A 15747-nucleotide genomic window follows, 5' to 3' on the forward strand; every position below is an offset into this window, starting at 1 on the left:
GCATTGGGCACATGTTATCGTATAAATCTCTAAAAAATGATTCCGAGACATTATTTGTGATTACACTATGCTGTAATTGAATATAGATGTATAGAAAATATTCTTTTTTCAACACAAAATGTTACGATTGTACATAATGTGCGGTAATTCTATAATAAGGAATATTGCTGAAAAATATATTATATTATTGATAAATATAAATGGTTGAAATATATTAGAAATACACATATATTTTTCGCAAAATATGTAACATTGCGTCATATTTGATAAAATCTGAAAAATTTCTTTCGCCATAACGCTACACACATTTGCTTTTAGCTTACATTATACATTATTGTATGTATACTTTATTTTAATCATTTATATGCAATGTGAATGTGCTTATGAATATAATTACAGCAAAGTCTATTTATTATTTCATATAATCATCACACAAATTTTCCTCACCCACTGTAACTATTAATCAAAAGTTTCTCTGCAAAAAGTCATTATATTTGCAATTCGTCATTACGTTTTTATTCGCGCAGAATTCCGTCATCGATAACATGCATTCCTCAATAAAAACCCTAGTAAAACGTATAATAAAATTTCGTGCAAATAAAATAGCATGCAAATTAATAAAGAAACGCGAAGCATCTCCATTAATAAAATAAATAACAGTAAATATAAATCGCTGTTATTTTGTAAAATTAGTTGCGTAATCAATCGAAACGCTTATATGTTTATTTTTCTCTTCGACGACTTTTACTCATGAGGATTGCCAGCGACATCGAAGTTGTTGGTGTAATTCAAAAGGATTCCCGGCCAGACGACATTGTTTTCGCCGACGATTGGCGGCCTCCGCACATTCCTAGATGATCGTTTGGTTTTCCGGACCGAGCGAAACCTCTTCATCCTCTCGTGGCCTTTCGACTCGTCCTCCTGATTCTCATTATCTATTTTATCCATCTTCAGGCTGTCTATATTGTTGTTTTCCAATTGCCTCTCATCTTTTCCATAATTGTCTTGATCAACCAGATGAGAAAGCCGCTCGTCTCTGGCTCGACTGTTCGTCAAATTCAGGTCGAGTTTGGACAGGTCCACAATTGGCCAGGCGTTTTGCGTCATTCTGTTCTCCTCTTGTTCAACAATAACAGTGTCTGCAATATTCAGATTATTTAAACGATTGTTGTTACATGTCTCTTTAGAAACCAATTTATCAGTAATTAGATCGGTGAGCGAGCTGACGTCCCATTCAACCAGTTCCTCGCTGCTGATGGATACTTTCTCCTCGTCTTGGTCCCTGAAGTCTCTTTTGTCGCTCCTGATATCACCGATGGTCTTAAAATAAATGCTATGATCGTATCGATACGTTTCCAGACAGTTGCTGTCCAGCTTGCTGTTCGACTGATAGTTGAAAGTGCCGCAACAGTTGATCTTTGTTTCTTCCGGACCCGATTTTCGTCTGGATCGCTTGAGACTGTAGAATTGCGGCGTGCAAGCGGTCTCGCCTGAAGATTCCTGCGTCGCTTGCTGATTCTTGGACCATCTGATTCAATTCAATATTTCTTTTATTCAAATCTCGTTTATTGATTATAATTTATTTGTATATAGTATACTTATATACGCACTTTCTTTACATTCTTTTCAATTTTTAAAATATTTACTCTGAGATATTTTTTGCATTTTCTCTTTTTATCTCTCTCACCTTTGCGATCGAAGACGATAGTAGCCACGTGCGAAAGCCGCCCATCTCTCAATCCTCTGAAACACGTATTCCGTCTCCTCGCTCCACCACTCAGACAAGCCCTTTTGTACAACCGTTTCTCTATCTTCTGCCACAGTAACCATTCTGATGATCGCAAACAAGGGCGGAAGCACTGAAAAAGTCACAAGATTATTCGCAGAGTGAATTACTGATTAATGGCCGAACGAATAGACGTAGTGTTAGAAAAGCGATTTGGCTCGCAGAATACACCGGGGCCCATTTATAGGATTGGTAAGAAGCACTGCAACCACGGAAGCCATTGACGATCGTGGCCGTGACCTCGCGTGATGGTGCAATGTTTCAACCGCGCCAGCTTGAAGACACACTGCGAACAATTACATCAAGATGTTCCTCTTCAAAAAATATGCAGAGAATAAAATTATCTCCAAGCAATATCTCAATCTATAGAATAACAATAAAATTTAAAAAGTTTGATTGTAATTTAAGTTTAATTGCAATTAAAAATGTGGAGGACGATAAGGACAAAGTTAGCTGAAAATTAAATAAAAAAATAATTTGTAAGTTTGATTGCAATTAAGAATGTGGAAGAACGAAAAATAAGATTGAGAAGTTAGCTAAAAATTCAAGAAAAAAATAAAGTTTTATTATTCATTTATTGTTAACTTGATTTACTTGTTCCTTAAAGCTATCGGTAATTTTTCTAAAGAAAACAGCGAGTTTAAGAGTCTTTCGTAAATAAAACTTTAAACAAGCAAAAAGATTATGAAGACATTCCTAATATTTATTTGAAGAAACTTTACTTTCGTAGAATTTTTATTTCAGCTTAATTGCAATAATATAGCATATAACATCAAAATATAAATGTTTTCCCTCTGATATTTTCGTTGAAAAAAAAGTTGGCAAATCGATCAAATCTGTAATTAAAAAAACAATTATATAAACATGCAACAATCTGCAGATAAATTCCACGTTGTTTTTAAATTAAAATCTTAGAACTGTTCATTAAAACAATTAAAACTTTTGTTGAAGCATTTTTTTGCACGTAATTGGGTAATTGCGCAAGTGCTTGTTCTTCGTCGACGTATTAACTCCTTAATCAGACAATCGAGGAAAATGGATGCAACTACATAACAGGTGGCTGACAGCGGGGCAGAATTGTTCATGTCATTATCTATCAGCGGGCGCTGCCCACACTCTTTTCCGCTCGAAGATTTTAACGTCTGATTTTTCCGCTCGCAGAAAGAAAACAGAAGAGCCGGGACGTGACATCGGTAATGCGTTTAGCCGGTTCCCTGCCAATCATCGGAGCGTAACATCGCGGAATATTGAGCGACCGGCGGCGGAGGCGTTTGCAGAGAGAAGAAAGAAAATTGTTTATCAGTGCGCGCGGCGGTACATGAATTAAAATTCAGTACCACCTCCCTTCCCGAGCAGCTTTTCCAACTGGGGGATGAACAATGTTGGTCGTCGTATAAAAACGCGCGTTCCGCGCGTACCTTACATTCCACCGTCGATTTTTCCAGCGTCCTGTGCACGCAGGTAAGTGCTGATGCGAGATGTTCCGATAGCATCGAGTGTCCTTTTACCTTTTAATTTCACAGTAGACACTTTCGTTCCGCGGTTTCTGTCACAGACCTCTCCGACGATCATATTATCGTTTGCTTTTACTTGCGTTGGACGGTAAAAAGTGAATCATCTTCGAGCGAAAAGACATGTTCAAAATTTGGAGCAAGTGCTGTGAAAACAATCAGATTTCGATTCATCAGTTTAGTTGCATTATCAATATATATTATATTTAACAGCCATTATATTTGAATTAACAGCTCATCGATTTATTCGATCTCTTTTAGAAGAGGATTTTTATGTGTACGCATGATAATACATTTATGTTCTTACTCAACGCATATCACAAACAATTGGCAACATATGTATTGACAAAGATCTGCGTAAAACGAAAAATTGGCAAATATGATTGCAGACATGAATCTGACTCTCGCGCTGTCTTGCATGATCGCAATCATGTGGCTGTTCTGTGGAAGATGTAAAGCAGCTCCGGGATTAATTACCGGTATGCACCGCAATTTAAGGAACCATCCACATATTCACGGGTAATTACTATATTATAAGTTAAAAAAATAAAAAGTAAAATAAGATACACATCGATAATTCGGCGCTCTTAAAGATTAACAACGATATCGTGTTATGCTTCACCGCAGATACACCGTGGAAGGCCTCGTGAAGGATCTCGTGGAGGACCTCGTCGGCGAGGATGAGGACAGTCTGCGACTCAGTAAACGCCAGCAGCTGGACGATTACGGTCACATGAGATTCGGCAAGCGATCCAACGGCGAAGACGAGGAGTACGGACATCCGCGATTCGGCAGAAATATTGAGTAAAACGCCACCACGCCGGATTCCTCTAGATCGTAGATCGTGATCGTGCACACATTTGTGCAAGATGTAGATAGAATATATTTTACATTGCAGCTATTACAATCGTGTCTCGTTATTTTACCTTCTCCAGTTTTTCTTTACGCTGCGAATTAATCTGTGTTTCCTGAAATTACGCTTACAATTTTATCGTAATTACTTCGGATTATTTTGTAACCATGTCGCTATACTCCCTTAGAAAGATAATTACAATTGACGAAATTATAAACCATTCAATTTTCTTCGTGTGTTAAGATGCATTAAAACGCGCTAACGTGCAAAAATAAAATCAGTTCTCGATTTGTTAAAAATATCGAAGTGTTGTGTTAATTCTCAAATATCTTAGTTTTATGAATAAAGAGAAAATCATTGCGTTCATTTTATATGTTGTTTTTATTGTATCCCTGCTTTATTTAAAACATATTTATCAAAAGCTTCAAATAATTACTAGTACCTCTTCTTTTAATTTCGAGAATAGATTAATTGCATAAATTTATTTAATGAAGCAATGAACAAAATCTACGCATTACGCCGTATTTAATTCATTAGTCGTTATGGAATTTTGCTTCTGTTTATCGTTTATTAAGATCTCGTATAGCTTACGTCTTTTCATTTTTAAGTCTGCTATTCTTTGGTGAAGGTCCATGTCATCATCCAAAAATGTGTGATGTCCGCAACGATTTTCTAAATCCTGAAGACTGTAGCCGACAGTGCGCCGATTTAACAACCATGGTTCCGGTGGTGGTGGCAATGGTGGTGGTTTTGGTTTCGGAGGATGAGGTGATCGATAATCGACGTTCACGGTGGTGCGATAATCCATTTGACAAAAAGCCATGGGATCCAGAAGAATATCCGTCAGTTGTAATTCCTTTTCCTCATAGTCTTTTCTGGCAAAATATTGGATTATGTTACCATCACTTTAATTATTAAATAAAAGCTTATGAGACAAATGAACCACTCTGGAAATATCTTTTTAATGTAGCGTTTGGCCCAAAAAATATACAAAATAAAAAGAGACAATTATCTTAACAAATCCTTATAAATAAAATATTAAATTACAATTAAGAGAAGCTCTTTGCTTCTCATATTAAAAAAATGTTAGAATAATTTTTCTCTAGATTTCAAAGATGAGAAATTTATTCTTACAGAATAAATTACGAATAATCTTTTTTAGTTCGCCTGATATTTTTAGAAAAAAGTATCAAAGATACGTACTCTGCCGAAGCGAGCGATTGCATTGCGAGTAAATTACGTCGCGGACAAGTAATCGGTCTGTGCTCGTCTTTTGACTCGATTTGCGACAGCATGTCGTGTGTCTCCGAAATTCCGATGCTTTCTTCTTCCGGACCGAGTTTGTGATAGGAAGATTTGTGAAGATTTCCCTTCGGCGGGAATATATCCACGTTGTCTCTAGGCTCCGCCAAAGTTTTCATCTGCCTGTTAATCCGTTCAAACAAAATCATTAAGAGACCACACCAATATTGACTTAAAGCTAGTAAACTGCAACATTTCCATTTCATTAATAATCTGTCTAATTTAATTGGATTAATACGTCTAGAAAATTCTATAGATCCACCCGTTTCTTTGTATTGCAGAAACTGTTATCATTTTATTTTTAATTTAACTAGATTAAATAATGAACTCACTCTTTTATTTCTTCTTCCGACAATAAAGATTTATTTTTATGTAAAGCCATTTTTAGAAAGCACTGCACTAATCGCTAGTCTAATTAAAATTTTACAATTGTTGACACTGTGCCAAATAATGATATATAATGTAGGTACGAATGAAACGTGTGAGTAAAATAAAACGCGTTGCTAAGACTAACAATCGCAGTTTTCTCTGCGATAAGTACTTCCCCCTCAATTCCATTAAGTGTATATGTGATATGCTTGTATGTGCACGATATTGTCACGATTTATCTATGCGAGTAACGTGTATACAATATTTAAAACTGTAAAACTGATTTACAAAAGAGTTTTAGGATAATGAAATAGATTTTTATGAAACTTTTCTAAACATTAAAAATAACATAACATTAAATAAATATTTTTATGGAGACTTTTATACTTTTGAGATTAAATATCTTTCAGTTTAATAAAATTAATTTTAAAAATTTAATTATATAAAATAATTTAGAATTTATCTGGCAAGCATTGTCTTTCTTGATGCATATTTTATAACACTAGACCATATTTTTTTATTAGAATAAATACAAATATTCCGTATTTACCAATCGTGAATTTTGACTTTATTTCCATACACTGCTGGTACGTGAAACACAATCCGTCCAGTATCTTTCTCTTCATCATTGTAACTTCCAAAGATAGGCTGTAATAAAATAAATATATTTATTATAACTATTAATATATAATATTATTATTATAATAACTTTTCTAAAATTATTCAAAAACTAAAGGTCATAAAATTTTCAATGTCTACGAATCATTAACATAGCTTTACGTTTATCTTTTTCTTTTTTAGCATTTTGTGTCACACAAGTGTATTTTATTTCCCCAAATTAAACGTTAAGAGATTATTAATCAGTAATCATTATATAACATCTGCATTAAATATCTACAAAGACCATATAATAATAGCATAACAACCTATTTTCTATTATGTCATTTTCAACTATAACATGAATATAGTGTTATCTGTTATCTACAATTATGCAAATAGATTTTTTTGTTGAGCCTTTTTTAATATATATAACACAAATTCACGCTATTGCTAGATCAATATATTAATTAAATAATAACATGGAATATGAGATAAAGGAATTAGACATAAAAGATCTGCAAGAAGAAATTTTACGTAAATGTAGAAAAAAAGCGGAATCTTTACCTTCTCAAGATGTAACGGAAAATAATGAATATCAGAAGGATTTACAAGAAAAAGATACGTTTTCGGTAAAAACTGATCAAATTGCTGAAGAAGCACCATTTGTGGATATATTGGCCGAAAAACGTCGAACATATACAGCTAAAGAAGAGTTTATCTATTCATTATATAGTGATATACTTCCGGCTTTTGTAATTGAGTAATTATATTATTTTCCTGCAATAAAAAATTATTATTACTAAATGATTACTTCAGTTTAATCTTTACAGATGGGACGGCTATTTCTTACGGAAAAAACCGTTCATAAAAAAATTGAGTAATGACAATAAAATTGACGAAGAAAATATAATTGAGAATCATGACAAAAACAATGATTTATTCATTAAAGAAGACAGAAAGAAAGATGAAACATTTCTATCTTGGAAGCTTTCATCGCCGGATGAATTTGTCAATATAAAGTTTAACAACAAAAATTCTTATCACGGTTACATCAGTAGAAAAATGATGGAGGGTGAAGGAACATATAGATGGCATGATGGCACCAAATATCAGGTATCAACAAATATGCATTTACTTTAATAAAAATATATGAAAAAAAACTTTGAGAATTAAAATACGTATAATTATAATGCAATTAATATTTTTCAAAATAAATATATGTCATTTTTTATTTTACTTCAACATTTCAAAATTAATGTCACTCTCAAATGTGATATTTATGTTTACATTTTTTATACTTATTTATGTTTGATTTTATTTACATTAGAATAAGAATAAATTTAAAAAATTGTATAGGGTCAATTTGAAAATAATAAAATTCAAGGAAGAGGTCGTTTAGAATGGACCAATAATTGTTGGTACGAAGGCGACTTTGTGGACGGTTTTCGGCATGGTAAGGGTATCTTAGTGGATAGAGAAAATAAACGCTTGTATATTGGTCAATGGCACATGGGCCATAAACATGAAGAAAAGTAAATCATGTGAGATCTAAAGATTCTAATCAATCGCTTGTTTTGATACACTGACCATTACACAATTGTGATTAACGATCAATGCGTTGTCTTATGTGTAAAATAATTAATGATTGATACCTTGTTTTATATATAAAATACTTGTATCGCCTGATAAGCCTAAGGCTTAAAGATTTACCTGAGTTAATTTAAGATAACTTGAATTTTGTCTACAATAAATAGAGAACTTTTAAAACTACTTTAATGAGTATCTTTTATGTAGTTTGTAAATCATATCTGCGTAATTATTAGTCTTTATGAAATATTAATCTTCCAACCCATCACTTTTCATTGTCCGAAATTTCTACTCACCTTATCCTAAGGATCTCTCTTTACTTTCTTATCTTTATCTTCATCGCTAGTTTAAATTGTCCCACGTACATGACATAATTGTTAATGTAATCCTAATAATAAAATCAATTGTTGATATCATCTTAACAATAGTCTTCAAAATCAACGATGATTAATGAATTATAGCTATGTATCCATTTGTGAAATTTTATATCGTGAATTTAGCTACATTAAATTAATTAAGGCGGGTATAAATTTGCATTAAATACGTATAAAGGTTTTTGCACAATCGATCAAATTGTATTAGGCCAATCAGATCGTTGGACAACTTTGTCGATGAACCAATGACAGACCCGCCGCTGCCCACCGTTTGCGAATGGCAGTTGGCAAACTAACGAATAGCGCACGACCAATGATACCAATCGAATCTGCTCACGGTCGGCTGTGCTAGCAGAAGGATTTCAATATTGACGCGCATTTGACGCTCTCGCGGTCGTCGTGAAGTGTACGAAAGCAAGCGGCATTATCCGCGATAGGAATCGCCCTCCACGGCCAAAGGAACGCGACTTATCGACGATATACATTGACGAGGAACAATGTCGGACGCGATAATAGATGAACGGTAATTATTATTGCCGAATTGCCAATAATCTGTGTAAGATGAGTGAACGTGTGGCTTTCTGGAATTCGCGATGTTGCTGCTTGATCGAGTGAAGTCGCGACCTTCCTGAAAAATATTTTAGGAGCCTCCGTCTTATTGGTTCTTTTTTGAATTTTGTTTCCAGTATTTATCAACTACTGATTTTATTAATGCATATATATATGTATATATATACATATATATATATATACATATATATATATATATATATATATATATATTTATCAGTTTGCACATATGTTTGCATAAGCTTGTGATTAGCATAATTGTTCTATTTTTGGGCATTTTTTCTTATAAATATTTTGCTAACATATATTTTACTTAAATAGTATTATAAAGAACATAAATTTCAGCAAATACAAAAATTAAGTGTCAGAAACAAACATCTGACATCTTGTTTTTATCTATCTAAATAAAAGTATATACTATATGGTCAGATATATTTTTTGAAGTTCAGACTTGAATGAATTAAACAGCCACAAATTTTGCACAATATTCTGCAAAAGTAGATGGTTTTCAAAATTTGTTAGCTTTGCATTTGTAATTTAAGATTTTTATTTAAATGCTATGGTTATGTAAATATTATGATATTTATAGAGTGACTGATGAAATTGAGGCATTGAAAGCAATCCTGTTGGACAATGAGCTTAACATCAAGGATAATGATAGGTATGTATATGTATATATAAGAATATAATATTTTTGTTGAACAAAAGATAATTTTAATGCTTATTATACATTGCTAAAATTTTTCATGAAGTTGAAAATAATTTAGTAGTGTGTAGTAATTATGAGTAGTAGATAGTTTTTGAATTATCTTATTTTTGAAAAACAAAAATTATCAAGTTTTATAGCTTATATAAAACTTTAATTTTCTATCATTTATAATACAGTTGCAATTTTTTTTGTCTTAATGAATATTTGAATTGCTACAAACTCTATTATGTTACTATTGTTAGATTATTTATAATATTAATTAACCACATAATCCTGGCTAATTTATAATGTTAATAATTTACACAGTGGAGAACCAGAATGTATCGAAACAATATTGTTTCCGTCAACTGGGGAGGATTCACAGTCACAATATGTTTGCGTTACACTAGTTGTACGATTACCTTTGGGTTATCCTGATGTTTCACCGACTATCAATCTGCGAAATCCAAGAGGATTGGATGAGGATACGGTGAAACTAATGCAATCTGATGCAGAGGCTAAATGCAAAGATTTCATAGGTCAGCCAGTCATGTTTGAATTGATTGAGGTGAGAAATTAACCGATCAATTTCTCTTTTTCTTAATCAGTGATTTCACTTTTATTGCAACTTTGCTTTACAGAAAATAATAATGGATTTTTACATCTAAAGATTTTTTTAAATTTTGCATTAAAAAGCTTTAAATTTAAAAATATATTGCACATTTTTTACATTATAATTTATAAATTTTTTTTTAAATAACTATTTTTACAATTAAATACATAGTACAAGGCAATAAAATATATTCTAACTTTTATTTGTAATGTAAAATATGGAATATAATTTCTCTTGATTTCTAAATAAAATTATAGTTTTTTTAATAATCGCATTTTAATACAAGATGTAATAATATAATATAATGGTAATAACAGTAGCAATTTTGTTAATAAAATGATAATTACGGTATAATAAAAAAAAAATATCTATAGTAGTAGCAGTAATTTCATTTCATATAATAATAATGGTGATAATTTAGTTAATACGGGAACATTTAACAAGGAGCAATCTTCCCACCGATCAGTGCGCAGTCTGTTTGTACGGTTTTCGGGAAGGAGATGAATTTACAAAAACGGAATGCTATCACTACTTTCACTCGCACTGTCTGGCGGCACATGTTGCCGCCGCTGAAAGATATTATAGAGAAGAGCAGGAGAAGTTACCGCAATGGCAACAGGATACCACGAATAAATTTCAAGTATGTTTGTGTTTTAAATGTAGCTATTGCAGATTTCTCTTCATTCTAGTAATTCTTTCCCTCTTTATAATATTTAAAAGAATGATTATTTTCTCTTTATATTTATTCTTTAGGCTATATGTCCTGTTTGCCGAGAGTCAATCAACTGCGACGTCGAGAACTTGTGGTCGGCACCTCCGCCAATTGATGTCGAGGCCGCTACCGATTTCTCTGTCACCGCCGAATTGAGAGAATTGCAGAAACAGATGGCTGCTCTGTATCTGCGGCAGCAGCAACGAGGCGGTATAATCGATTTAGAAGCCGAAGGTGTTAAGATGTTGGTAAGAACGGACGACGATCCTGCCGCTAGCACCGAAGAGGTCAGTCCTCCTGGCACGAGTTTGAACGCGTATTCAAATACCACCTCTGTGCAACCGGTTTCTCAAGTGGTAAGTAATCAGTCGTTTCGACAGCCGCGATAGAATGAATAACAAAATATCGCTCTTTCGCAGAATATTTAGAATTCAAATAAAATTTAATACCCCTAGCTTAATATTTAGTAGATTTAAAATTTCGAATAAAAATTTTAACTTGTTAAAAGAAGAAAAACAAGATACAGAAAAGATTTTATTTTATATATTTTTCCTCACGAGAGATTCTCAATGAGATTTTTCGTTTTTTCGCAATAAGAAATTTAGAAAAAAATTTTGTATAAAACCTGGAAATGTTTTTGAATTGTAGTAGTATTATAGAAATATCACTTTTAAGGCAGCTCAAATAGAAGAAATAGTAAGTACAAATCTCACTAATGTGAGACAGAGAGTTAACCGTTTATCGTTAACAATATGTGCAATCTTTGAATTATTTTTTTATAACTTTTAGTCGTTTGGTTTTTTTCATGTCTCTGAACTGCCTCGTGTTAATCAAGCGTTTTCGATTTTTGCAGCACTCAAAGCCAACGCATCAGACACAGAATCACCATCACTCGCAGTTCCAGTCGCGCCAGGTGCAACACAATCATGGCCATAATAATCATAATCACGGTCACCGACACCGAGGTCGCGGCCGGGCCCATTACCGGCGTCACTTTGACAGAGTCAGACACGCGGAATCTACTCCCAGATGACAATGGGCTCGTGACACGCTCGCCGCTCAAATCTGGTCTGGTCCTCTCTTCGCTCTTTCGCTAAGTGTATACAATATTCTGATTAGCATTAGTAGCGTAATCGTCAATGTAATATACAATGGTTGTCTATCCTCCTCGAGTAGTTTCGCCGCGATTATAAACTTATAGGTGTCGTTGTTCGACGGCAGCATCCTCATTGTCATCGTTATGACGATGAGGTGCGTCGCGACTTCCTGTTTGGGCTGTCTACATAGACCGAAGCTGTGGTGCTCTCTCTTCGAACGATCCGCAATCGTACAAAGTAGCTGATATTGTTTCACCTTAGTTCCTTTTATTCTTTTCTCGCTTTATAATTTGTGCGGGATTTCGTGACATTCGATCCGTCGGTTCTCTTCGTCTTTCGCGTAAATAAATAATAATGTTTTATATATTGAAAAAAGTCACAAACAGTAGCAAGTTTTTCCTCAACGTTTAAAAATATCGTTATTTATAAATTTATTAGACTCTCCTGAGTTTATTTTAAATTTATTACATTAATTGAGCATCGGTTGCAAAGATCTCAATTATAGTTTACACATCTTTTTATTCAAAAGTTTTACAACCTTATTAGTTCATTTATGTTAAGTGAAAAAAAAAAAATTATACTTACCGTATGTCAAGAAAAGGTACAGCAATTTTCAACTTGAAAAGGAAATTTTTGAGTGACATCCGGAAAAATTACTTCTGTTTTCCTAAAATAGATCATCTAAGGACTAAAGAATATACAAATTAGAATGTCTTCGCGACCTTAGACTATATAATATTCATATGTGTGCAATCAAATAATAATGTAAGAATTATAATAATTAAAAAATACAAAGAAGTTAAATATTGATATATAGTAAGAAATAAACTTAAATTAGGTGTTAAATTATCATTCCGCTACAATTACATTGCATCGAGAATTACTGAGCAGATAGGAAAAGAAAGCGCGCTTGAAGCAATTTAATAGCAGTGCAATTTTTATCGACAGCGCGAGTATAGATAGAAATTGAATTCCCAAGCGATACAATTTTAGAAGGCGAAGAGAACCGATGTTTCAAATATCACCTTACTTTTATATTCACTGCCACGAGTGCGAGAAAGTCACTCAAATTCATCTGCAATGATTATCTTTTTTTGATTTTATCGTCTCTGTCACGATGCTGATATTACGCATATAAGTACTTTTTAATTTTTTATTTTTTATTAAAAATGATCTATTAAAAGAAATGCATCAAATTTGCATTTAAGACATTAGTTGCTTCACCTGACGCATTCTTTTTAAATGCACAATCCTAGACGATAATATTAAAAAAATATAACAATGCGAATAGTTTACAATTCAATCTCGTGCAACAGTGAGTTATAAGAACATTTAAGCAATCAAAAATTCTATTTAAAAAATATTTTATACTTTATATGAAATTAACATAATCAAAATTAACGGACACCATTTATTATGCTCAGCATATGATACTGCATAACGCACTGGATTATAATCGATATAGCTTTGATGAATTTAAATTCAACAAAATTATATCAATTTCTACTCCTGTTCTAATATTCTTCTAAATATTTAATGACAATTATAAAAATTTATATAAAATGTCCTAAAAGTCGCTCTACCAAAATTATATTAGAAAAATTTTTTCTATATGTGCATATTGAAATTTAAAGTTGGAACTTTCTTTTTTTTCAATTATTCAATTTTGTTAGGAATCATTAGATTTTGTAGTAAAATGTGATATTTCAAACAGTTTTGAGTAGCATTTAGAGCGATCTTTTAGAACATATTATATATGCGAATTGTGTGCCATACAATGCTCATTCCGCTCACGAAGAAAGTATATGGCATATCTGAACATTTCCTGGAGACGTTTTGCAAATTGATACGCTTTAGAATAGCATAAACTTGTAGGAAAGATCCGTCTTTACGTCGTTCGCAGTTCGAGTTTAACGTCGAAGTGCCTACGATCGGCAAGCATAGACAATTGTGATAAAAAAAAAAAAAAAAAAAAAAGTGAAGCGTATTCATTGCGTCAGATTCAAACGCAGGACAAGTTTCGTATTAGACACAACTAATTCTGTTAAGAAGAATTAATTCTGTTAATTTAAGTTATACTCCTTCGTAAAGTTCCTTGTATTTGCACTGTAGAGTTCAGTTTACATATTTTTGCGTGAACTCAACTTTAATTTTAAGGGGACGTAGGCATCGTCTATTGTAGATACTCTCTCAATATATGTATATGTATATTATATCGAAAAAAAATTGTTAGCAACCTTGTGTATAAACTCTTCCACATGAATGTGATACTTACAAAAGGGTAATAGGCTAAAGTAATGAAATTTTAGCCGCACGAGAATTCGAATGCTTTCAAATTGCCCACAAAATTTTCCCACTTTAAATTAACCAGTTAATTTACTTTGGAATTCAATCAGTTAAGTGGTTTTACTTTTTAGAATTGAATTTTTAACTGAATTTTCTAATTTCCTTAATTGAATTTTTGTTAAAAAATTTGAAATTAATGTAAAATACACAAAGAAGTTTATGGCTGTAATTTAGCACACATCAGACATATTTGGCTGTACTAGCTATTATGATATTTACATAATTAGTAAAATGTATAATTCATAAAATGCTTTTGTAATGATTAAAGTTAAAGAAACAACAAAATTGAACTGACAATGAGTTAAAGACTCGTTGTCGTATATGAACTGCTTTAAAAGCATTTTTGGGTAATGTTATCATTAAATTATAAAAATAATTTAAATTGTAGTGTCTTGTCTTGATCTCTAGATAAGAAATGATAATAGAAAGATAATTTACTAATATAAACTAATCATATTTAAATGATAGTCGCCAGCAAAAAATACTAAAAAAAATTGTGTATTGCTCTGAGAGATAATACTTTCTTTTTATTAAGTACATATTGTTTAAGTATTTCAAGGAATAATATTTAAATTTGTTTCAAATATGACTACACCTTATTTTAAAATTAATATCCTTGTGGAAGTCTAAATAATATTCGAGTCGATTTAGTTTTGAAGATTTTTATACATTATGAATGTGGAAATCACTGTCTCTATATATCGAATATAATAATTAAGTTACTCCTGCGATCTATTTCTATTTGTAAGTACCAAAGAATGTCGGATTATTAAAAAGAAAAAAAAAGAGAAAAAAACACAGGGATTTGACTTTGTATAGGGAGTACCTATTTACTCCTCTCTTACGTTTTACGCATGTCTGTGATACTTTAGAAAGCGATGATTTTTATTTAGTTTTTTATTATGTCACTTTTTTACATTCATATATACAGATATCACTGTGTGCAAGCACACTCGGATGCCTCAAGAACTTGCCAAGTATACGCAGCTTCTGTACAATGCGATGCGTTATTACATTATCTTCGACTAAAAAAAAGATGTATAACACGTACATTAAACTCTTATTTGAAAACGTTTTGTTTATTTTCGTTATTTATATATTTACCATTATCCAGCACGGAATTAATATGAGGCTAAGCAGATTTCTCTTTAGTTTTCTCTTATTACTATTTCTTTTGTATTTATTCATTTATTATATATATTTTTTTAAATTCAACTTGGTATTTCTAGGCACGTATAGTCAAGTTTTTTATTACGATTATCTCGCAGAGTGATGAAATTGTTTGTGTAACTTAATATATATTGATTTCTCTCTTTCTGCATTTTATTAAGATTCTATG

The 15747-nt window shown here is 32.2% G+C and overlaps 4 protein-coding genes across 6 annotated transcripts; 2 read left to right on the forward strand and 2 right to left on the reverse strand.

Annotated features, from left to right (window-relative positions):
- Nucleotides 1-210: 210 nt before the first annotated feature.
- On the reverse strand, nt 211-2193 carry LOC136999936 (uncharacterized). Its single transcript, XM_067355122.1, has 2 exons — nt 1688-2193; nt 211-1528 (listed from the first exon to the last, which is right to left on the reverse strand). Exons 1-2 carry the CDS (start codon nt 1828-1830, stop codon nt 745-747), a joined length of 927 nt encoding a protein of 308 aa, XP_067211223.1. The 5' UTR covers nt 1831-2193; the 3' UTR covers nt 211-744.
- Nucleotides 2194-3055: 862 nt separating this feature from the next.
- On the forward strand, nt 3056-4516 carry Dsk (Drosulfakinin). The gene is made up of 3 exons (XM_012376635.2): nt 3056-3247; nt 3687-3816; nt 3925-4516. Exons 2-3 carry the CDS (start codon nt 3689-3691, stop codon nt 4103-4105), a joined length of 309 nt encoding a protein of 102 aa, XP_012232058.1. The 5' UTR covers nt 3056-3247; nt 3687-3688; the 3' UTR covers nt 4106-4516.
- LOC105677769 (uncharacterized) lies at nt 4513-8495 on the reverse strand. 3 transcript variants are annotated; one of them, XM_012376612.2, is made up of 5 exons: nt 8305-8495; nt 6986-7198; nt 6372-6469; nt 5354-5575; nt 4513-5025 (listed from the first exon to the last, which is right to left on the reverse strand). In XM_012376612.2, the coding sequence occupies exons 2-5, from the start codon at nt 7115-7117 to the stop codon at nt 4665-4667; spliced, it is 813 nt and encodes a 270-aa protein (XP_012232035.2). In that variant the 5' UTR covers nt 7118-7198; nt 8305-8495; the 3' UTR covers nt 4513-4664. The 3 variants fall into 3 exon arrangements, with proteins under 3 accessions (XP_012232035.2, XP_067211225.1, XP_067211226.1); XM_067355124.1 differs by lacking the exons at nt 6986-7198; nt 8305-8495 and adding an exon at nt 6602-6827; XM_067355125.1 differs by lacking the exons at nt 6372-6469; nt 6986-7198; nt 8305-8495 and adding an exon at nt 5785-5970.
- Nucleotides 8496-8690: 195 nt separating this feature from the next.
- Nucleotides 8691-15479, forward strand: LOC105677790 (E3 ubiquitin-protein ligase RNF25). The gene is made up of 6 exons (XM_012376645.2): nt 8691-8905; nt 9542-9613; nt 9968-10208; nt 10675-10893; nt 11007-11321; nt 11819-15479. The coding sequence occupies exons 1-6, from the start codon at nt 8880-8882 to the stop codon at nt 11996-11998; spliced, it is 1053 nt and encodes a 350-aa protein (XP_012232068.1). The 5' UTR covers nt 8691-8879; the 3' UTR covers nt 11999-15479.
- Nucleotides 15480-15747: the final 268 nt, after the last annotated feature.

This window comes from Linepithema humile, chromosome 5, assembly GCF_040581485.1.
Source record: "Linepithema humile isolate Giens D197 chromosome 5, Lhum_UNIL_v1.0, whole genome shotgun sequence".
Taxonomy (NCBI): domain Eukaryota; kingdom Metazoa; phylum Arthropoda; class Insecta; order Hymenoptera; family Formicidae; genus Linepithema; species Linepithema humile.